At 37.6% G+C, this 24582-nt stretch overlaps 1 protein-coding gene across 1 annotated transcript; it reads right to left on the reverse strand.

Moving 5' to 3' along the window:
• Positions 1-734: 734 nt before the first annotated feature.
• dbn1 (drebrin 1) lies at positions 735-22345 on the reverse strand. The gene is made up of 15 exons (XM_010771792.1): positions 22326-22345; positions 21257-21312; positions 18908-19020; positions 16897-16971; positions 15914-16057; positions 15245-15322; positions 13533-13684; positions 12753-12810; positions 11715-11771; positions 11430-11544; positions 9051-9176; positions 4705-4830; positions 3469-3911; positions 3260-3356; positions 735-2862 (listed from the first exon to the last, which is right to left on the reverse strand). The coding sequence occupies exons 1-15, from the start codon at positions 22343-22345 to the stop codon at positions 2807-2809; spliced, it is 1716 nt and encodes a 571-aa protein (XP_010770094.1). The 3' UTR covers positions 735-2806.
• Positions 22346-24582: the final 2237 nt, after the last annotated feature.

Consider the following 24582-nt stretch of genomic DNA (forward strand, 5'->3'; position numbering starts at 1 on the left):
GTACTTATTCCACCTCTGCAGCTTACAATAAGTCAATCAACCACAAGGATGCAAACTCTGAACAGCACGAATCCTGCGAGAATATTAGCTTCAGATATGCCAAACATTTGGTTGATGGAGAGAGGCTGGCAGCGACAGATAAAGAGAAGGCAGATATGTTAGGAAGGACACTTGCAGCAGTACATAGTGGGGAGCATCTCAGTAATATTCATAGGCTGCAAAAACAGCAGTTACTAGCAGAGAATGAAAACGTGAAGGAGAAGGGACAGGATAATAGGTCAGCTCTGGATGTGGAATTTACAATGTCAGACTTTGACCTTCCTGAGGTTAGACTTTGATGTGAGAAAGGAACAGTCTGAATTTATGTTTGGGAGAATTGAACCCTAAAGGAATTTTTTAAACATCAGCCGTCAGAACACAGAGATTACAGCTTTACATATGACATAATTATAACATGTTTAGTAAGACCGGAGTAAACCAGATCAGAGAAGAGGACAGGAAGCGACAAGCGTCCTCTCAGAAGTGGAAAAGTAATGAAATGGGGCCATCTAGATGTACAATGTTTAAAAGTTAGTTATTTACTGTAGAAGTTGATTAAGTATTCCCTTGATATAAAAACCATACCACCAAACTTGCCTATTTATTAACTAATAAAGTCAAAAAATTAAAAGATCTTCAAACAAACTTTCTTTAGGCAGTTGAACACAGACAAACACACACACACAAAAACGAGGTTATTATTGCCTAGGAGTTTTTATTTTCTACAGGAATTTACAGCAAAAAAAGACTAACACTGTTGTTGCTAATATTCAAAAAGGTCCTGAAAATCAATTCTAGCACTTTTTTGACAGGTATTAAAAACACACACACCTCCCGTCTCGGCCCCGCCTCTCACTCCAGTTTCCAGGGCAAGTAAATATTGCATCAATAAAAAATAAAAATACATATGATAGTTTTTTGCATTGGCACAGAACAAAAGCAGACGGGCAGCAGACGTGGGGCAGAGAGGATTCAAGAATCTCGTTTAGTTTTAAACTGCTAGGAGAAACAGATGTCAGGAACTTTTTTAAATGTTTGAAACTTTTTATTTATTTTTCCCCATAAAACTGAAATGTTCTCTTTTTTTTCCTATTCCTGTGTGTTGAATGCACAGGATGAGTAGCTTTTGCCTTTTCATCGCAGGATTCCTTTTATGTTTCCAAATGTATCGACTTAATTCCAATTTCCTCCTCCTTTGCCCTCTGGATCTCTCCATTTCTGGCTTTTTAGATTTAGATTTAGATCTTCATTTGCAGAATTTGCTAATTCACAGATGACTGAAGCCTGTTCATGTGCTATACTGTATTTCTCGTTACCTGGATGAATAAAACACTGAGTGGTATGACATGGTGGCATTGCTTCTTACTTTAAAGTTGTTGAAATGTTACAGACGCCTTTAACTTTAACTTCACTTCCAATACATTAAGTACTTAGGAAACCGTTACAATTGTCAAATTAGAAGCAGAAGATCATGAGAAAATGTGGACATCTGGTTCTCCATGCAGATTAAAACAAAGTCAGAAAATAGTATAAGCAAACATAGTGCGGCCCAAATTTGCTTCCAGCTGTTTGTGGGACAGTAAGGCCTAAATACTGTATGCCCGAAATATTTTAAATAAAAATGAATGCTCTAAAATAAAAGGGCGTCCTGCTTAAAACCTCCACATCTTGGAAGACGAAAACTGTGCCCACTGTTGTGTAGAAATGCCCACATTATGAAGGGCTTGGTGGAAAACTTTATAATTTTTAGCCTTTGGAGAAATGTTAGAAGATTCATACAAAAGCTTAATTTTTTTCGACTTTGCACTATCTGAAGATGGCTTTGTTTTCATTACCTTAAAGCCTCCTACAAAACACTTGGAAAAATATCTACAGTATATTCATCTAGATTTGATGCAACAAATATTATTTCATTTGCTTGTTTTAATATATAATTGGGGTAAAAAGTAGGATTTGTATGGAACCAGAGGGGAGGGCTGATTTAGAAGCAGCTGTTCATCCACAGAAGAAATAAAAGTGCACTGGAAAAAGCAAGCAGATTTACAAGCCATTTAATCTTGAATTCAGTCTTAAAATCATACAAAAGGAGCGAAAGAAAGACCAATACATAGCCACAGTTAACTTTTATCATGAATTTCATTTACGTTTAGATAGACCAGAATAAATAAAATATTTCACTTTTTTCCAATTGAGTGAGAGCTAAATACAAGATTAACTGACTTGCAGAAGTGAATGTTTTTGGATATTAACAGAGGAAGGAAGGAAGAATAGAGGTGAAAAAGAGGTAAGAAAAGAAACAGAGAGTGAAGGTATACATGGCAGCAGTTTTATAGGGTGTTATTAAAGCACTACAGACTAGGTGTGCCGGCTGCCTGCCACATACTGGGCTTCATTGTCTCTAATATGCAGCAGTGCGCTACGTTAATGTGTAATAAATCATTTACACAAACAAAAGTCCCCCTCCCGCTCCCAGCTATTACATCTGCATTGCAAAAGAAAAAACAAATAAATAAAATAACAAACACCGGAAAAAAAAACTGAGCCTTCAAACCATATTTAACGCAAACCCCGTATTTTTTTCCCGGTGGCTACTGTTTTGTTTTCCTCTAAAAGATAATACAGAAGTAGTTTCGATGCAAGATTTGTTATTAATATTATTTTTTTTTGTTTGTTTGTTTGTATTTTGTTTTTTAGAAAAAAACTATTTTTCTTCTTAAAGCGCACTTTCTACTTCCTCTTGGTCCGGTGGTGGCTTCTGATTGGCCGGTTAGTCGCTGTCTTCGTCGCCCACTGGATCTGCGTCCCAGCACGTAATGTCAATCTCTGAGCAACAAACGCACAAAAATATGGTATGATATTAATATTTGTTGGTGTGATTTTGTTGATATGGAGTGTTGGACTGCTAACCTTGATTGATATTAATGGTGTATAATAATAATAATAATAATAATAATAATAATAATGTATTATTACCACTACCTTCTTTTCCTTGTAGATTTTTTTTACAATAAAATCTACCAGGAATGTGAGGGCCTTATGCCCTATGTATAGTATGTATAGTATGACTGACTGTATCCTAAAAGCAATCTTAATTGAGAGCAGCAGAGTTGTGTGTATGCATCAGGAGAACAGTTACAAATTGAGTTGTGTTAAGGTTTTATAAACTAAAAGGCATAAAGACACAATATATTTTATACATGTTTTTAGACAAGTATCTCACCTGGTGGCTTGTTATAAAAGACAGGCGCAGGTTTAGCCGAGGACTCCGATTGGCCAAATTGTTCCTCCTGTGATTGGCTGAAATAGCCCTCACTTGCCTTTAAGAACCAACAGACAAGAAAAACATTAAACAAAACTATTAATATGAAAAATAAAACAGAAAAACCTGTTTACTTAAAGCTCATCAGAAGCATTATTAACCTGTCTGACCTGAGTCCCCTCCTTCATCTCCCCGTTGGTCATCAGCAGCTCCTTCTTCTCCCCAGATGCATGCTGCAATGCATGCTGGTAGCTCAGGGTCATCTGGTCCTCGGCCATCACGTCCACAAGGCTGGTGGGGTCGTCCTCGGGGCCGGTGGCCGAGCACATAGACCCCTCAATCATGTCATCGAAGCTGAGGAGGGGCTGAGGCTTGGCGCTGTTGCCGGGCGGGATAGCAGCGTCGCCTATCAGGTCCACCAGATTGGAGGACTGGGAGTTCTGGGACTCGGGGGCGTCGGCGCTGCTGTCCCACAGGTTGACCAGGCGGTCTGTCCCGGACTCCCAGGCAGAGAAGCCGGAGGAGTCGCGGGTCTGCGGGGCCACGCTCTGCACGGGCTTCGTGGGGGCCGAGTCCTGGGCCGGGGGTTTCTGATCCTTCTTTGGCTCCGAACCTGGTGGAGAAAACGAAACACAACTTAAGCAGCGATTCCTTTTTTTTCACATAATAAAGGGGGTCTGCATGCTTTGTCCCAATAGCCTCATCAGTATTCCTAAAGAATTCGATTTGTTTTTGTGGATCACCCAAAACCAAAACTTAATCCATGTTATTATAAAATGATGTTTATAGTTGTGGAGACAGAAATTGCAATAATTTTTTTTTAATGTTGACTTTAATTAAATGTTTTATCTCAACTGATTACACATAATTGTATAAGGTCAGTTGAAAGCAATAATGGGTAAGGTAAGGATAATTGTAAGTTGAAACTGATCTTTTTTATTTAAACTGAATATGATTGCTTTCAACAATATCATTATCTGTAATTTGTCGATGTTTCAGTTTTTTCAGTGTGCAAGAGAAATCAAAATCAAAATGTGGACTGATAAAACAAAATCTATCTGCATAAATGGATACCACAAGATCTCAGTGATATACATATTTTGTTGTGAATGTACCCTTAAAAAATAATCAAAATTAAAACAAAGCCTTTGATTATGGTTTGATTTTAAGAGGATTTGTACCAAACAAATGTGTTTTGTTAACTCTGTACAATATAATGTATAAGTTGAAATATCTATAAAATGTCCTAATGCTTTATCTATAATTGTATATTAACACATACTAGGCCTTTAACAAATATTCCGCTTCCTGCATTTTGAATGTTCTCCAAGTCCACATTGCGATTACGAGGACATTTCCATTAATTGATTGATATATTTCAACATTGTTTTCAGGTTCACTCTCACCCCACTCGTCTCTGCCGTCCTCATCCTCCCTGGTGAAGTCTTCTATGATGGAAGTAGTGACTATTTTAGGGATGGGTGACACGGCGGCCATGTTGAGATCTCTGCTTCCTTCATCGTCAAAATCGCCTAAAGGAACAGAATGGCACAACAACATCGAAAGAGTACGGAGCAAAAAGTCACCGGCAAAACCCTCCTATAAAATAACACGCATAAGACCAGATGTGTTAATCTACTGTAACACAGGATGTTCAACTGGAGCTGTGTTTTATATTATTTTTTGTCAAAATATGCCAGAATTTGGGAACAAAGGAACATTAAGCTGATTTAAAATAGTCTTCCGATTTTTGTTTTCTGATATAATCCTAATTCAAATAAGGTTAATATTTGTACCTCCAGTCACATCCGGTGTTACTTCAACACATACAACAGTGCACGAAACAACAACATTACATCACTTAGGCTGTAACACAACCAGCAAACACACAGATATGGTCACTGAGACAATCTGAGTTTCTAACATTGTCATCTTTGTTTAATACTTTATCTCTTTAAAAGTTGAATTTGTACGGAGAAGTGAAAGAAGCATAACTCCCCAAACTATCTTTGGCACTATGTAATGTTTGAGGAGCATAACTTTAGTAATGCTATGGATTTTTTTTCCAATACATTGGTATATTATCTCATTCCTGCAGATTTCCATCAGCTTCTGTTGTACTTTCTGCTTATTGCCAATGAGCAATGCCTAACATTATAGCTGCACAACATCAGCATGTTAGAAACGTTGTGCTAATTGCTTTGTGTTGTCATGCAGAGCCACTAGCATGACTCTAAACTCTTCATAAAGTTCATCATATTTGTGTCAAAACATTGAGATTTTGCAAGACATTTGTGCAAAAAGCCCAGGTGACATTGTTTAGAGGACACACTGGACATGTCATATTGACAGAAGAAGAAGTAAACTGAGAGTAACCAGTAAAGTTGAAGTTAATAGATACGAGTAGATAGGACAGTGACATACTCCTGGTACCATAATCGAGACACAACACTATCATGGAGCATGTCATGAAACAACCATCAAATATCCTCTGAGCATTCATTATAATGGCATCACTGCAGTGGGACACAGGTGAGTCACAATGCTGTTGCCACATCCAGGAATACAACTCATTATGACAAACATCAACACAGTCAGGAGAATAACTGCCACAATGAAAATGTCGCTCGGGTGATTTCATGCTTGTTGGAGTCAGACGTCTGAAGATTTCCCAGAAGACATGAACACAACAAACCACAGATGAAGAACAACAGTGTCTCTTCGAGTAGAAACAACATGGCTGACTGAGATGTGTGACCCTGAAAAAGCGATGAATCACAACATGCTCAGCGGGGTCTTGCTTGGGTGGGTTCTCCAATTCAATTTACGGTCAAAAGCCTCTGAAGGCTCTGAGGGAACCAGGCTAATTGCTGGAAGAAGTGTTTAAAAAAAAAACAGTGATCTTCTTCACCAGTAGAAGAAAATTAAACACACTTTCAGATTAAAAGGAAGGATTGTAGTTCCAGAGCTGTCTTTGAAAGGTGTCATTAAGGACAGGGATGAACTGGTTCTTTGCCCACCCAGCATAATATCTACCAATACAACACCTACTGCTCACACACACACACACACACACACACACACACACACACACACACACACACACACACACACACACACACACACACACACACACACACACACACACACACACACACCAGATCATAAGGGTGCTCTGCATGCTTTTGCCCAGTAGCTAACTTATTGCTGTTCATTGTCCTAAGTATTTCATGTTTTAAAAAAATAACATTTTGTTCAATTATGCAACGCATTTGTTTGTTTTTGGTTTAGCTTGTGAGATCTCTTAGATTTCTTCCCCCAATTGAGATATAAAAGGTGAACGATAGATTTGTGAGAATATATTTTTTTGTAAAACTGACCATTAAAAACGAATACAAAATAGTTGCCTCGATTGCTGTTGTGAGAAATATTTAAGGAATTTAGGACATTGAGTGGTATTTTTCTGCGAAACAACAAACACTGTAATGCTAAGAATATTCAAAAAACATGTCTTGTTTTTAAATATCAGCTGGCTTTCACTTTTATAAAGCATCATTTGTAAAGTTAGGACTTGGATGCCAAAAGGTTTCTTGAAAACAAGGCAGAATTTTAAATGATTGGCAGTAATGATTGATACTTACTGATGCAGTTAATAGGCTAAAACATTCAGAATCACCATTATGTTCTTTTAACACATTGACCACTACATTGAGGTCAAAGGGCAAAGATCCATATTCAGTCAAAGGCCAATAAACAGCGGTGACGACTGACGGACGGCTGGACGACGTCACACACACACACACACACACACACAAACTCACATTTGGGTCAGTCGGTCAGGATTAAAAGCAGCAGTGTTTATGTGTGTGTGTGCAGGGAGGTGATGCAGATCCAGGATCAGAGGCGTGAGATTGAGGATCAGAAGAGGAAGGAGGTGAGAGAAAACCAGTGAGATTTTGAAGTTAAAGTAACAGCTCTTTATCCCTGTGAGAAGTAGAACTTTCTTCAATAAAAAACATAAAACATCAGGAAAAACATTTTACAAAAAATAATTTGACATCAGCGGCTGACTGGACGACATCTAAAGGATGAAGACTGAAGGGAGGACACACTCAACATCTAGAACACAAACCGACAAACAGCTTTATGGTTTGCAGCCATAAAGGATATTTAATTGTCTACTATCGGTGAGTGAAATGCTAGTGAGCAGGTTAGCGTTTTAGCTTATTATAACCCTAAAAAAGGTTCATGGCTCCATATCGGTTGGTTTTTAATGTACTGTAGGTGTTCCACCACAGTACTGATTCTAAAATACAAGTGAAAAGAGGTATTCTTGTTTAAATCAAACCTTATTTAACTTGAGATTCATTTTGTACAACAGGGAAGTTGATAGGTGCTGAAATATCTGCACTTGAAGGATAATGCTGGCTTTATTTTATTTGTTCTTATTGTCAACAATAAAAAACATCTCAAAATACTATGACTTCCTGTCTGTGTTTCTCAGATCCACTCCCATTGATATATACTGAAGACATCAACCCTTAGGAATACGATTTTCAGTTAAATGCTGGGGTAATTTAAATGTATTGTTCATTTAAAAGAAAAATTCAGTGTTATCTAATGTTGTGTTTTAGTGGGTATATCAGGCTTTATACACACACAAATAATTGTTAGTAGATGCATTCAGTGTCCGTTTTGGATCTATTTATAGGATTTGCTGACAAGAAGAACATTTTTAATCATCACCAGACTTATCCTTCAACATAGATCATTACTAATCTGAGAACCAGCTACTTCAAATTACGACGTAAAGAGGTCAGGGGGCGATGGAGGTTGTTTGGTGTTGGGGGCAGAGGGAGGGGTTTTGGGGTGAGTTCAGCGGGGAGTGGAGAGGGGGATTCTAGGGGTTGGTTTGCAGATGTGTCGGGGTGAAAGAGTGAATGTGCTAAGTGGAGTGGGTTACAAAAATGAACTTTTTTGAAACTGGAAAGATGAAAATGCATGTGGACTTAAAACTGTGTTTGTCTGAGAGGCGTCATTTCATCGCTGCTGTCTTTCCAATAGGAGTCGTTTTGTTATGCTACGTAGAGTTATACAAAGAACGGTCAATAATGAAGCATAAATTGATCCTAGCTAGCGGATAACATCAATTATCACATCTGTTTGAGCTTTATTCAATGTTACTGTTGAAGTGTGGAGTAAAGCAGTTACATTTTCCATTTAAAGGGATTTTCCAGAATTCTTTCTTGTCCCGAATTGAAAGTGGAAATGTTACAGTACTTGGAACAGTATTTCGAAGTTTACTTGAGTGATTTGAGTTTTTGCAATTGTGTTGGTGCATGAAAAGATCAAATGATGGTTTACTTAAATTAGATACAACATCATTCTGGCTTTAAATGAGGCAAATCATTCTGTGCCTCATTTAGGAATATTTTCATCTCATTATTTTAAGGGGCTTGAAAAGTAAAAGATAGTTTAGATGGATAGCATAATAAAAAAATCAAGGTTATTTTAGGATAATTACTTTTCATGAGGTCAAAAACAGAAAAACACTGGTATATTGGTGTTTATACAAATGTACGCGGGGATTATTAAACCGGTCACATTTTCAATATCCACATGCAGTTTCATTCTCATTTCATCTTTGTTTTATGAGTCTTTGTATCTGTGGAAAGGGTTTTGTGATTGGGGAGGGGATATCGGACCATCTGTCTTCTTCTTCTGCTGTTTATCGGTTATGTGCTGTACCTACCGGCGGCGGTGGGCTGTGTCCGTGAGTGTGGCGGGGTGCGGAGGGGCGACGTGCCCCGGGGGAGGGGGCTCGGACTGGGGCTGCTGGGACTGTGCTGCTGCCTCAAGAAGGGGCTGTCCAAGCGGCCTGGTGGTCGTGGCGACAAACAGCCACAAAAACCCCCGGACAACGAAGATTCAACACAGACAAGTAACAAAAACACGGAGCGACGCCGGGAACAGAGAGATGTGGGGAAGATTGACAGGACAGGAAGACAAGACAGACAAAAAAGCAAGAAAGACAGCGAGAGTAGAAGAAGAGAGAGTCGAGTAAAAAGCAGAAAGGATTGTTGGAAAGGCAGAGAGTTCCGTGGATAAGAAAGAGAAATATAGACGAGGAAAAGGTGGATAAAAAGAGAGTGGAGGAGTGGTTGATAAATAAAAGAAGTGGGTGAAATAAATGATAGGGAATGAGGATGGTGAACACAAATGCGGAGTGGAGAGGAGAGAAATCCCTCAAGGAAAAAAAAGAAAGAGAGAAAGAAAGAGAAGACGTTAGTGTGGCTTTATTCAAACCGACTGTAGACAGTATACAGTTACGCAGAAATCGAGTTTAACTTCCATTCCTGATTATTTAAACCAGCAAATTCATTATGTCAAGAAAAAAGGAGATAACTTTGTGTGTGTCTTTAGAAACTAATGCTTGGTGTTTGAAAGACGTGAATCTCCTGCTTATATGCATTAAAATAACAAAAAGATATTGACCTGGATTTAGTTTGTCGCAATATTAGGACTTTATGATAAATGGGCAAACCCTATTGTACTTAATATAATATTTGGTTTCACTGCCAGTGAAATGATACTGAACAATATATATAGGTGTTCTTGGGCTTTTACTATCTTATCTTTGATTGAACATCAGATCTAACATATTAGCTATGACTCAAAAAACAAATGTAATTGTATTTATCCCCTGCAAAAATGGGAAGAAAGTAGACCAAAGTCTCCACAAATCAGGGAAGAAGTGGGCGTATTAAAAACATCTAATTACATTAATAACACTAATTACTACAATTATTGTATTGTTATTTACCTCAAAATACATTTATGAGGAATATGCCCTTGCATATTGATGGGTCCACGCCTTGCCGATTGTTCAAGTTTGCCATGGTTTACTTTTTTATTTACCTCAAAGGCGCAAGTAGAAGCAAAAGTCCAGCAACACTTTTAGTATATCGAATTAATGTAAAGCTTGAGGATGAATAATAGTGTATTTTGGACTTATTACTGTCAACGTAAGTGTCAACCGTTTGAGAAACTCTCAGAGGACACAGTGGAAGGTTTTTAGTTTGAAAATCATCATGAAACTGTAAAAGCGTGGGCAAAAAAATATCATAAAAGTGGAAATGACATCCTTGCCACTGAGATGTTGTCTCTGTTTGAAGCAGGGTCATGCAAACACTAAAGCTGCACGCAAACCACATGGAACAAATTAACTCAAAAGTAAAATCACATTAAAGAAGCTCAAGTGTGTCACAAGGCTCAACAGCATCCATCAAAGTGTGAGAAGAGATGATGGATTTATACTGTTGTCTCTTCAATGTTGGGATACCGCATGTTACATTTAAACTCTTTCCTCTTTGTCATTAGTTTTTCTTTTTTTTGTGGCAAATGTGCATATCTTAAAATGAAAAAGTAAAGGTCTGGTCGGAAGGAAGTCGCAGCTGAGGTGATTTTGAAGGTGACCAGTGAAAGGTTGAACATGTGATAATTCAAACGTCATGAACCCTCACACCCACTGCCTCCCTCACTGTCTCCCCCTTCAGGTGTGTTATCAAACCAATGTAGTAAAAAGTAAAAATAATCCATCTTAAATATAGTGGATTAAAAGTATAAATTAGCATTAAATGGAAATAGTCAAGTACATTTTGAAATAACTGTACAACAGTATTTGAATAAATGAATAAGTGATCTTGTAGGCAGGTGTTTACTTTTATAAATACTTTTTAGTGTCAGTATCTTACTGTTTGAATGTATGAGTAGAAAACAAATAATCTTGTCTTACAGAAAAGATTATTTTCATTAGACTGGCATATTAAAAAAACGTTATAATATATAAGAGATATAAGCACATCTTTCATTATTTTAAGGTTTTAAACAAGTTGATCATTGTTGTTTTCGGCTGGTTTCAAAATAATATTTAATACAGCATAATGGATAACAGCCTAAGACTTATAGAGTACATTTACAGTTAGTTTCCCTTCTTTCTACTCGTTCACCCCTGTTTAACCATTGAACAATATTGGATTCTGGTAATACTGCAAATGTTTTTATTGTTCCAGTTTAAACCACAATAGATTGAACCTAGGAGAAAATGTGTTAGGTGAGTTTTGGTGCTTACCGCTCCTGTGGATGGAGACGGGTGAGGTGTCGACGCTGATGGTCATGGCTCTCTCCTTCTGCTTGAAAAACTCCCGAGGGTTTCCTGAGCGCTGAGCGATGATGGCCTTTGCCTCCTGGAAACACACATTATATAATACACACAATATTCAGCAATCTGGACTACAGTGTTCCCTGTTCCATTCATGTCAAGCCAAATCCTGCAGGAAAGTTCAATATCTTTACTCAGAATTTTCAAATAAGAGTAAAGTTACTCCAAAAAATGACAGAGCCACTTTTGACTCACCTCCGCCTCAGTCTCCTTCTTGTCCAGGTTGAGGTCGTCGAGGCTCGCTTTTGCTGCCTGCAGAGAAGAGGAACACACATGAAGATTTAAAGAACAATCTAGGAAAGCTGTCATTGCAGTTGTTGCCTGTAATGAGCAGATGAGCTTCCTCTGCTGTAGCTGCAGTAATAACAGCTAAATAATTTTGGTTTGATAAAAAAGGTCTGATAGTGCTGACTGAAAACTGCCTGACCCCTGCTGCTTTCTTCCCCTCTTCCATAAGTTACAAAGCCTAAAGTTCCCACGGTCCATGAACTCAACACAAGGACAGATATTAAGATGTTCATATGATTAGCCAAAATATTTTTTTTTTCCTTCTTTTTTTTTTTCAAAGTCAACTTTATTGTCAATCTTTCAGTTTGTGTACAGACAGAGATCGAAATACCGTTTCCCACAATCCCGAATACAAAAAAATACAAATATATATACAAATATGTATACAAATATGTATATACTTATATACACACAATCAACAGACACATGTATACATATGCACACATTAAGACATAAATAAAAGCACAACAATCAATATATACAAAACAACAGTCACTTCAATTTCTTGGGGAAATGTACATTAGTGCAAGAATATCAGAGCTGTGCAACAACCCAGCAAGCAGCTGATGCAAGATGAGGGAAGTAAACCACACAGTGTGTGTATACTCCGACAGTGAGTGTCACTGTCGGAGTATAATCAAACCCTTAAAAACAAACCCCACTGTCTGACAAAAAGATCAAATGTTTGTGTCTCAGAGTGATTAGAACCAGAAGTGTGTACAATGGTTCTTTTTGGAGAGGAAGTGATGCTCTGATGGGCAAAGTGTGAATAAGCTCAGGATAAAGTAAATGCAGTCGTGTGGTAAAACAGAAGGGTATATTACTGTAAAAAAGTTGGATGAGCAAGATATCCTGTAATGTCACAATTATACAGTTTTTTCAACACTGACTTTGTCTGATATTGATTGCAGTCTTTGTGCCAGATGTAAAGACACAGGAACGTACCATGGCTGCCTGGCTCTGCAACCTCTCTTTGGCTTCTTCCTCCTCCAGCAGCTTCTTCCTGTTCTCAGATAAAAACACACAGATTAGAAAATACTTTACACTTTCCTGACACCTCGAAATTACCCGATATTTAAATACCAGAACCAGGGTCCTGTTTCCCTACGATCAATCTGGAAAGCTTCATGGTGCTAAATGTGACTTTTAATACAATTTAAACTCCTTTTGCACATTTTTTTGATGAGCATGCAAGACTTCTGCAGGACTGTGGTGGAAAAATAATTCAGATTCTTTACTTCAGTAAAAATACTAATTCCACACAGTAAATATACAAATGTCAAAGTACTGCATCAATAATGATTGAAGTGATTCATAAAATATTTGAAAGCAAAGCAGCAAATCTTCACATTTAAGAAAATGGAACTGTGAAATATTATTTAGAATTTCTGTCATGGTTTTAGTGACCAAAATATAATGTTGGATGGTTAAATCTTAACCAAATAATCATATTTTAAAACATTTTCCCTGTGCAATAATCTGAATTTGAAAAGTAGCAAGTCAATCAATCTGTAAAATAAATAAAGTGGAGTAATATGTACACAATTGGCCTCTAAAATGTAGTAGAAGTATTAGGTTGTAAAAAGCGAAAAATTCTGCAGTACTTTTTTAAACAAATTAAACACAACAGTTATTGAGCCATTTTCAAATTGATAAAGGAAGTAGCTCTTGACCTCTGCAGTGCTACTCCTGAAATAGATGTTCTCAGGGAGAGTAGTTCCTCACCGGTGCTCCTCGATCTGCTGCTCCCTCTCGCGGTATCTCAGCTCTCGGCTCTCCTGCTCTTTCCTCTCCAGCTCCATTCGCTCCTCGTCAAAACGCTGCCTCTCCTCTGCTACCTTCATCTTCTCCTCCTCCTTCCTCACCTCCTCCTCGCGCTGGAGAGCAAACACAGACAAAGAGATGACTTTACATTTCATTTGGCTGACGCTTTTATACAAAGCAACTTACAATAAGTGGAAGCTGAGCAATCTGGTGCCACTAAATGTTTTTAAAGCTCGGTTGGATGCTACTCAATCGGAAGCTATTGGTACCTGTTTCTGTGGATAATTATGTAAATGATATTGGACTGATGACCTTGTTGTTCTGTCTATGTTTCATGTGGAACTACTTGAGCAGGTATCCCTTGAAAAAGAGATCAATGATCTCAATGGGATTCATCTGATTAAATAAAGGCTTGAAATTAAATGAAAGTGAATTAATTTGAATGCTTTTATTTTAGAATTTAATTAAGTGTTTTTGAGGGGTCCCACTCGATATTAGTGGTCTGGTTAAGCCAATCTAGTCTGTTGATGTCTTTATTTACAATTTATTAAATCTATATTTAACTATATGCCTAAACCCCGCACCTTATATGCATAGTCTTCTAAATATGCACCTTATACAAATAAATGTATTCATTCTTACATTATGTGCATCACTACAGCGTTGTTCTGTTATGTGAGTTCATTGAAAACTCACGCACTTTACTACTCTTTGCACTTCCTGGTTGGACGCAAGCTGCATTTCGCTGTACTCTGTGCTTTGACAATAAAGTTGAATCAAATAATCTAATCTAGATGTCTTGTTTTGTCAACACCAAAAATGTTCAGAATTTGGTATTTGATTACTTTAGTTGTGGTACTGGACCTGTGTGTTTGATATGTACACGTTCTGACGCTGTGAAGTTCAGATGGAGGAAACGCCCTGCAGCCCAACAACAACGCTGTCCTTTCATATTTAGTCTGAACATGCTGAAGGCAGCACAGCTGGAGGACGTAGCAGTGTTTGACTTTGTTCTTCACTTCTACTGTACTCCCAACACAGTCATCGGCTTTATGGAAGAGTGAGACGAAGAAAACGGAAACCACTCTCCTCTTCATGAGAGTGATATCAGAGGTTTTCTTCTTCAATAATCAATGATAACCAGAGGTGGGAAGTAACTAAGTACAACTACGAAGGTAATGTACTTAAGTACCATTTTGAGAGACTGTACTTTACTTGAGTATTTCCCTTTTATGCTACTTTCTACATTTACTCCACTACAATTCAGATTTAAATAGTCTACTTTGACTCAACTACATGTATTTATTGTATTTAGTTACTTTACAGAGATTAGGGTTGATGGGTAAATGAAAAACCAAACCGTCATTTATTCACATCTATCAGTATACTGTATTGGCCTTTGGATTTGTACTAAAGTCGAGTGCACAAAGGTTTTCTTGTGAAATGATGTAAGATTATTACCAACACTTGGAGCACCCTGAGTTTGACCTCTAAATAAAGTGAATGCAATTTTTTTACTTTAGCTTTTTTCCCCAATGAATCATTTTCTAGTCACTCCCCTTGTCTAACCCATGCTTTATTCCCTTCCCTCAATCTTCCCTCTTCTTCTTCCATCTTGAATCCATCTCAATATTCCCGTGTCACTTCCTGCTTCTTTCCTCTTGCACACTTACCTTGGCTTGCTCCCAGAACTCCTCCCTATTGATCTTCTTCATCTCCACCTCTGCATTAGTCTTCTCGTACACTGTGCCCTGCGTCGGGGGGGACGTGCAGACAGAGGACCAGTTTCAGAAATAAAAATCACAGCAGGGGAACAGTGTGTGTCAACGCTGAATGATGTCAATTTCTATATCTATATGAATTGCTCAGCATGAACTGTCTGCTTTTAAATTAACGTTTTATTCCATAAATCAGCTCACTGCGTCATTCGGTACAAATACACCTTGCTCTAGTTGATCTCTTTTCTGTCTGTTGCACAACATTTAACATTTCATTGAGGATCCCAAAGTATGCAAACACATTAAATATGTTAGGTAGTATTTGGGTGAAATGTGTTGTTTAATTTGATGGTGGTGATTTAATGGTTTTGCATAACTTGGGAACAATAGGTTAGAATAAATATAATGCAGTAAAGAACAAAAATGTATCTGTTACAATGCTAAACCGACTGAACTTAATAGGGCAAGGGGGTAATCATTTGGTGAAAATATTGAATACAGATATCTCCAAGTTGCCATTTGAAGCAAAGATTATTTAATAATTCTTCACATTTTTGGTTTAGCACTTTGAATTTCGAAGTGTTTACTAATAACTTCCTATGTGTGTGAGTCTCCTCTCCATACCACGTCTTTGTTGTCCTCCTCTCGGGTCTTCAGGCGGCTCAGGACGGGACTCGCCACCACCGCCGTCCCATTGGTCAGCCTCTGCCCGATGGCCGACGGCTCGATGTCCTCCAGACTGCTGGCGTTCACAGTCAACTCCACCCCCTGGACAGAGAGATCACATTTCATTCATGAGTAAGATAAGATGGACCTTTATTATTGAGATTCAGGTGTTTTAGCAGAAACAGAAAAAGAGAGAAACATGAGAATACACAAGGAAGTGGTGTATGAGGTATTATAATAAGGCATATAGCAAAGTGAACACATTGTAAACATCTAATTGGACACTTAGATCTTAAATCATCCTCACCTCTTATGTCTTATACTTTTGTGTTGATAATTATTCATTTATATTGTATTTTTAGATACATTTTTATGTTACAACAGTATTATATACATGTTTTTCATTCAGAACTTTGATCTGATTATGGTCATTTTACTTATGCCAATAAATTAACTAATAAACTTGAATTTCATGTCTTGGTCTTATTTAATGCAAATGGCTTACTTGATTTTAGCACATTAAATGTTTCATACATTAATATGAACTAATGTGTTTTATTATGTATTGTTCAATCCTATGGCACAATAAAGTAGTGTATAGAAGTGTCAGTAAATACAGTTGGTGCATGTACTATCCTAGAAAAAGCCTCATTTTAAGTTGAGGCTGTGTGGGAGCAAGAACTGCCTGCCACTTAAAATAATCACACACACACACACACACACACACACACACACACACACACACACACACACACACACACACACACACACACACACACACACACACACACACACACACACACTAATTACATCCTCCCACAGGTTTACTGTGCTGTAGAGCGTTGATTAAAAAAAAAGAAAGAAGGTATATAAACATTCTTTATGTGATAATAAAATACATACTGAGGCAGATTACTTAAAAAAAAATGTCAGGATCTCACCTGTAAGAAGTTTGCGATGGTGGCCACGTGGCTGGCACAGGCACACTTCCTGGCATCCGCCACGTCATCTCCGACCTTAAAATGTAAAAAGAAGAGAGAGCATGGCCTTAAGAAATTACAAAAGAAGTTCAACAGCACCGGTACCATCACAGTGACGAGTTTCATTGCCTCTTTGTCTGCCAATTGTTTAAAGGACATGTTCTCTTTATCCTGTTGTCATTCGAGCCTTTAGTTCAGCTTTGGTCATGTTCACTTAATGAAACAGTTTATTATTATAATAGGCTGGATGTAATTCAGTAATCATGGCTCATTCAGACCAATTCAATACAAATGCAGCGAGCAATAATTGCAGAGAGAGAGAAACGGCTTCATTTCCTGTGAATTGATGGCAATTTATTTCTCAATAGCAACATTTAACCACCTTATCCATCTGTGTGTGTGTCTAATAGAAGAGGAGAAAGCAAGAGAAGTAGCGTGAATGTGCTTGCCTGACTTTAAGACATTCTGGTACTGTGATATCTATCGGTGTATTTTCTGTTGCATTTTGAAAAGTGAAAATGTCCACCTTTACGCGGTTTGTTGCAGATTTTTAGAGAATGTAAGTGCAGCAACAAATCATGCAAATAGGAAATAAAATATTTTATCAGTAAAAAAACATAATCAGAAACAGTATATCAATTTTCGAGTCTTGCCAGTGAAGCTAATTAGGACATTATCACAAAAATGGTGTTGCAAAATTGTAGTATAAAATCGTAAATGATAGGATACTTGGGTGGCTGGAGATAAAGAAATTACTACTATTAATTTTAAAAAAACATTGCTATTACTATTACAGGGTCAACTAGTTGGTTCTTCTCATTTAAATTGTATTATAAAGTCATTATATTAAATATTTTCTTTTTGTCAAAGCTTGTTAGGTTTAATTTCCAGCTTGTTTTTCACTTAGAATATATTAAAGTTTGATTCCCCAGAACCACACAGTCTCATCACCACAGCTTTTTGTTATGCTGCTAACAACCACACAGATCAGTGAATAATAATGTTCAACTTGTGGCTAAAGTGTGTTACAAATAGAAAGTGCACTCAGTGGTTGAAGTGGACACTTAACTTCATCACGGATGCACAAATGTAATTTCCGATCAGAGAGAAGTGAGAGTCATCTTTGACACATGCTGAATTAACCGTATGATGGGGGAAAAACTCCCCTGAGGAAATACAGCCTCAACAAGTTGTAACAAAATCACCGTCACATGTTGTTTTGCAGGGTCAAGACTTAACAAGTGTACAGCCATGTCAATTTGTTTTATCAAGATACAAATATCACACTTTATGGCTTTACAGTCTTTATAAAATATGACCCTCTGACCTGAGACCCTCTATATTGATCAGTAAAAACTCAAAATCATCAGAAAGAGCAGTTGAGCAGGGATCCTAAAAAACACATAAAAACCGCAGCTGTATGAGGAAAAATATGTGGTAAACTAAATATATTCTTCACAATAATAAACACACTGGGGTTACAGTAAAATTGAATCACCTCTGACTATAATGCAGACCAATACAACACCATCACTAACTATGACCTTACTGCTAAAACATATCAAAGAATAAAGACCTCTATGACGGTGGCAACAAAAACCCTAATAATTATAGGCATCAATACAAAATAAATGTTGTAATAGATTGCATTAGATGACACTGTACTACTACAACTAATACTACTAAAAACAGTTGGGTAAAAAGAGTAATCTAATGAGTTTCGATGTAGTAAAGACAATCTGGATATAGTTCATACCCGTCGTTGACACGGTGTTTCTAAAGAAACACTGGTAATTAAAAACATGCCGTGATCCTTAATGACTCCAATATTTGCCTCTAATATGACATTTTGGTGTCCGTGTGTGTGTGTGTGTGTGTGTGTGTGTGTGTGTGTGTGTGTGTGTGTGTGTGTGTGTGTATGGCCTGAGGTGTCTGGCGTTGCATCACTCCCCCCCCCCGACCCGGGACTCACCCAGTTGATGAGGATGTATCGTGGCAAGGCGGCGGCAGGCTCCTTCAGGCTGCAGAAGCCGTACATCACCCGGGCGCTGTCGAAGGTCAGCGTGATCTCTGCCAGCCCGCCTCCTGCAGAACAGAGCACAAACTGCATAAGTCCTGCTGCACTACTATGTTTCATAATGCATGAGGAATTTTATTTATGCACCGGCTTTTAATTCAACTATTAATATCTCACACTACACTGCAACTTTTATTCATGTGTGTTATACCTGTATTATTCTACATTAGCTTTATGTTTATTTTATTCTCTTTGCATTTTAATTACTGTTTTTAAAATACCATTTGATAATGTTATTCCGCTGCACTATTTCCCAATGCCCTTAATGTTTTTCATTTTTGTAAAGCACTTTGAATTGCCTTTTGTTTAAAGTTGCTAAAGTATATAAATAAACTTGCCTTACCTATACTTAACCATTAAATGGGCAATCAAATATAAATACACATATCAAATTAGTTGTTAGCATTTTTCGACATTACACATCAGTGATGTCGTCTATTTATTTATTTTTTGGTATAACAATGTTGTGGTATTTTAATTCTTGCTTTTAGGATGCCTATCACTATCACCATCTGGCAAAGGGACTATCGGTGAAAACTAGTCTTTTGGCTAATTCGAGTACTTTTACATGTTTTTAATATGTTGATTAATGTACACACAGTCCCTTGTTTTAAATAAATCAATTCAATACACCCATACTACCTTGTTATTACACCCATACTACATTGTTATTACACCCATACTACATTGTTATTACACCCATACTACACATGAATACACCCTATCACACCTTTATTACACCCATATTACACTGTCATAAGAGCCATATTACACCCATGTAATAACATCCATATAACATCTTAATTACACTGTTACTATACCCATATTACACTGTTATTACATCCCTATTACACCCATATTAAACTGTTTTTAAACGAGTTATCCTATATAAATGATATTATTCAATAATTTGACTTTGACAGAGGCCATACTTCTACATTTTTCTGTGAAAACTCCTGAACTAAGGTAGTATGTTGAATGCTTGACCTTCACTTATATTGTGAATAATGTATTTTACATATTTGGATTGCTACTTTCACTAAAGGAGAGGATCTAAATACATTTTCCCCCACTGTCTGCAGAGGAGCATCGTGTTGCAGGCTGCTAGTTTTTTGCCTCAGATTATGATCCTGATCCCTGTATCTATCCGTGTAGCTGGAGATGTCAGAGATGGGCACACATTTGTAAACAGCACACATACAAACACGCAAACATGACTCTGGTCTACTCTGATCTGAGGAGGCAGATAGATTCCCTCTGAGGTTTACAGCGCAGATAAACCGGTGCGTTTCCTCTGAAATATTCACAGCTCTGCCGACACGAGGCGAACTGAGGCCGCAGCTGGCAGAAGTGGCTCTTTATCCTGCAGCTCTCCAGCATTAGTGATGCAGACACTTCACTGTAGTAGCTCCAGTTTATTCCTCTCATGTGATCAGTTCATATTCAGGAATCTGCGTTGATGATTGCGTTAGACTCACAGAATAAGCTGTGGTTTTAATCAAAAGTGCGTTAAGTGAAACCGCGAGACACGTCCAGTTCTTGAATAACATCTACCACATTTTTTAAGATATCCAAGGCGAGGCCAAACCAACAATATCTTGTTCCGTCTCTGTTTCTTGGATTAAATAGCAAGGACTTTGGAGCCATTTGCTGTACCAACTGCATATAAATAAATTGTTTAATTACAAACAAAGCTCCATTGAAGTTATATATAAACATTATAGTACGATTCAACTGGCTAGGAGACTCCTATGGTTTTGTGCTAAGAATAAATATGGAGATCATAAATAGAAAACTCCAAATGTGGGGAAAATCCCGAACATGTGTATATTTACTCATTTAGACATACCATTATGCAATGATATCATGAAAGGGAGGAAGAAGAAGGAGCCTTTCATACTGTATGTGTGTTTATCAAATACGGAGTAGTCTCATTAAGCTGTAATGATCATGCAGCGCATCATTAACTGCTGTAATAATGAACCCAGCGCTCTGATGGCTCAGTAACAATCAGGAGAACAAAGATCGTTTTTCCCCCAAAGCAGCAGCAGATCCTGCAGAGCTCATCAAAAGTTACAACCGCAGGTCTGCAGCAGCAAATTACAGCCGCGCCACACATGGTGTTAACATGCTTATCCACAGCCATGTTCATCAAGACATACAAAGAAAGAGAACAGCTAGATGCGTCATTTGAGAGAGATGAAACTAATGGACTGGATTGATGATAAAACATTTAAAACGTACCTCCTGATGATGCCAATTTCAAATCATCGCTTTCATCCTCATACGAGTACAAGGCCCTGTTAGAAAGAGAGGGAGAGTATGTGTGAAAAAACAAGACAAAGTTTCCCCTTCAGAAACAATACAGTATAATTTGGCATGTGTTTTTCTAAAGGACTAAAACATATGTATGTATTCATTGATTTAACTGCAATGCATTTTTCAATAGGCCTGAATGAATTAGTCCAACAATGGATAATCAATGTAGCGATGCTTCAGGCTACAATACTTGAATTCAACAGTCATTGCAGTAGCCAAGCACTAACATGAGCATGCTAATATGCTAACTTCACAATAAAACACATATTTTTTGTGATTATAGTGTTTACTATGTTCACAATAACAGTATGGCATGTACATTTAGAATGCTAAAACACACAACATAGTACATTGTATAACTGCAAAACATCAGCATGTTAGAGGCCAATATTAGCATCTAGCTAAAGCCCCAATGTGCCCAGAAACATCTCAGGGAGCAGATAGCATGTAGATTCTTGTTTTCACATAATACAAATGTAGTAGGCAGACACTTTCGCCCAAATTGACTTAAGTGCATTTTAACCACTACTATCTATGATCAAGAGGTAGGAGTTAACAACAGTTGTAAGTACATCCCTCTGAGTGCAACAGAACAGGAGCATGGAGTGCTTTCCTGTTTATAAGGAGCCATCTCTTCCACTGTATATCAAAAAGTATTTCAGGCTCATTTTTTGCTATGTGTGAATTAGCATTTCCTGTAAACAGGTGCTAGTACTCACAACACAACCATGCTAATATCTAATAAACATTAGAAAACAAAACAGATGATTCTTGGTGAAGATGGCCAAGAAAACAGAGGTCAACAGAACAAGTGACTCCCATCGTCACCAGACACAAGTGTTACAACCCTCTTTAGGAAGACTAAGAGCTGCGTTATTTGCTCAACTGTGTGTGTGTAAAGCAGATTACAGAGTTTGATTAATGACTGTGGGAACTCTGTCTGTCTCTGCCTTGATAATACAAATGCACATCCTTAACAAACACAGTTTCATACCACTTAGTGAGGACATCCATTGGCCTAATACACTCCCTATCTATCTAAAACTAATTCTACAACCAAGACTAAATGTCCTCACTTTCCGGTCTAAAACTTCACACATATTACAAAGTCAAACACTCACACACTGTAACAAAATGTCTCTCTTAGTTTGACCTCTGTGGTCCTCTCTACTGATGTCTTTTTTCCAGACAAAAACTTTCCAACTGCCACAGTTTATAGCAGGCACTATGTACTCACTGCATAATATAAAATAAATGACATGAATGCCCACACACCTCAATATGCATTCACACACACATTCACCCCTGACCTCCCAGGCTGAGGTTAGAATAAAGGTGACGGAGATTACAGTTTAGCTGTCATCTGCAGATTAAACGGTTTCCTGTGATGACCCTGATGTGGTATCTATTAACCTGCAGGTCAGAATGCATTTATTACAACTAAAGCTACGTTTGTAGAAATAATATATATATATATAATAATATTTACATCATGTATTGTAAAGCTGGAAAAAAATCTCCAATACTAGTTTTTGTACTGAGGCCCAAATCTAAAGGGTGTATCATCTGTATGGTGGCCATTAAGGGACATCTGAAACTCAGCTCCATACTGTCAAACTTGTTTTAGCTTTTATCCGTCTAAATTCGACCTTGTCAGCTTCAACTATATTCAATATATAATTTCTAACATATATCTTTTTTTCCTTTTCTTAAAATAACCCCTCGATAGTTCAACATTTATCTTCCAAATGTACTTGGGTGTAGCATAAAATGGAAACACTTGAGCAAATTATACACATATTAAACTTGCACTAACGTACAGAAAGAAAGCAAGCTAGTGAATTTCCACCACTGGTAGTGTACTTAGATTAATTTCTATGGATTTGAAAGGCAGCAGTATACGTGATTGACCATCTGGTACATGAAGTGGAGTTAAAGAGGATTTAAACGTGTCAGAACTTCCAGTTATTAAATACTGGGTCTGGATGGAGACAATGAATTCATTGCTTGAAATAATCTTTTTCTCCATATGAAATGCAAACTGGGATTGAGGTTAGGGAAATTACCCTTTAATCTATCAGGGTTTCAATTGGAGATTATCAACTGGAGAGCAGTGCACTGTAGATTATTGAAGATTATATTTTTTAAACTGCAAATAAACTATTCACCAAACTCATAATCAGCTCAAAAGCTCAATGATTGCATACATGTACTGTATATCGATTTAAGGGTGCTGCATTTCATTTAAGTCTGAGTGCACTTTATATATCTACATTGGATTATGCATTTCTTTAAACATCAGAAAAACTAATGAGAAAGTCTTAGTGATGGGGGTGGATTCAGGAAAAACCCTCAATCTGGGGGGAAACCCTGCAAGAACTGTGTGCATTGTGCATCAGATCACCACTTTTCTTATAAGATTATTTTCATAAAAAATACCAAACCTTACAATTAAAATTGAACAGTTGGAAGGGAATATACTATTTTCTGATTATCTACAAATTCAGTTTATGAAATAAGGGTTTCCTTTTTTACCCATATAAAATATATAGGGGAAACACGACAAAGTCAGATGTGAATTGTGATACTGAAACATTTTTGCAAAGATACAACATGAAAATATAAGGTTTGTAACATTTCAAACATCACTGTTGGTATGCATAAATAAATACCAAGTATATACATTTTTCGGAGTAACACTGGAATCTCAACAGCGTGATTTGTTTCTCACAGTGGCATCCACCATTGTAGTGTGAGAGGCGGGTATTACCAGTCCAGATGACCTCATGTGTTTTCAGCCTGAAGCTTTAGTCTGGCCAAGGTCTGATTTTCTGCTGACCTCATCTCCCCCTCCATCCTGTCTGTTTCTGACGAGTCACTCTGTGTTTTTTCTCCCCACTCTCCTTGCCAAACTGCGCATTTCATCACCAAAATCTCCTTTTCCACAATCAACTCCATTTCTCTATCATCAGTTTGATCATTTTCGGTCACAGGCAGTTGTTGTCAGCATAACAAAAGCAGTAAAAGCCTTCTGCACACTGTGCTCCAACTGGGAGACTGGCAACGTTACCATCTGATGAACAAAGTGAAGCATTTAGCAGATTCAGAGCCAGATATTTTTCTCATGAGTTAGTGGAGTCCAAAATATAGGTAAAAATAAATTGAATATTGGTCATGGTATTTGTTTATATGCAGATGTTTGAATGTGAACATGCTACAGCTGTGATTGATGAAGTCAACAATTAGAGGCC

This window comes from Notothenia coriiceps, unplaced genomic scaffold (assembly GCF_000735185.1).
Source record: "Notothenia coriiceps isolate Sejong01 unplaced genomic scaffold, NC01 NC01_scaffold00010590, whole genome shotgun sequence".
Classification (NCBI taxonomy): Eukaryota; Metazoa; Chordata; class Actinopteri; order Perciformes; family Nototheniidae; genus Notothenia; species Notothenia coriiceps.

What these genes read in the sequence shown, in the direction of transcription:
- dbn1 (XM_010771792.1), bottom strand. Translation starts at nt 22,345, where the DNA reads ATGGATGTCCTCACTAAGTG. An exon ending in GAAATTGGCATCATCAGGAG is followed by an intron (nt 19,021 to 21,256) that starts GTACGTTTTAAA and finishes TCTGTTCTGCAG; the next exon opens with GAGGCGGGCTGGCAGAGATC. An exon ending in AGTTCTGGGAGCAAGCCAAG is followed by an intron (nt 13,685 to 15,244) that starts GTAAGTGTGCAA and finishes TTTGCTCTCCAG; the next exon opens with CGCGAGGAGGAGGTGAGGAA.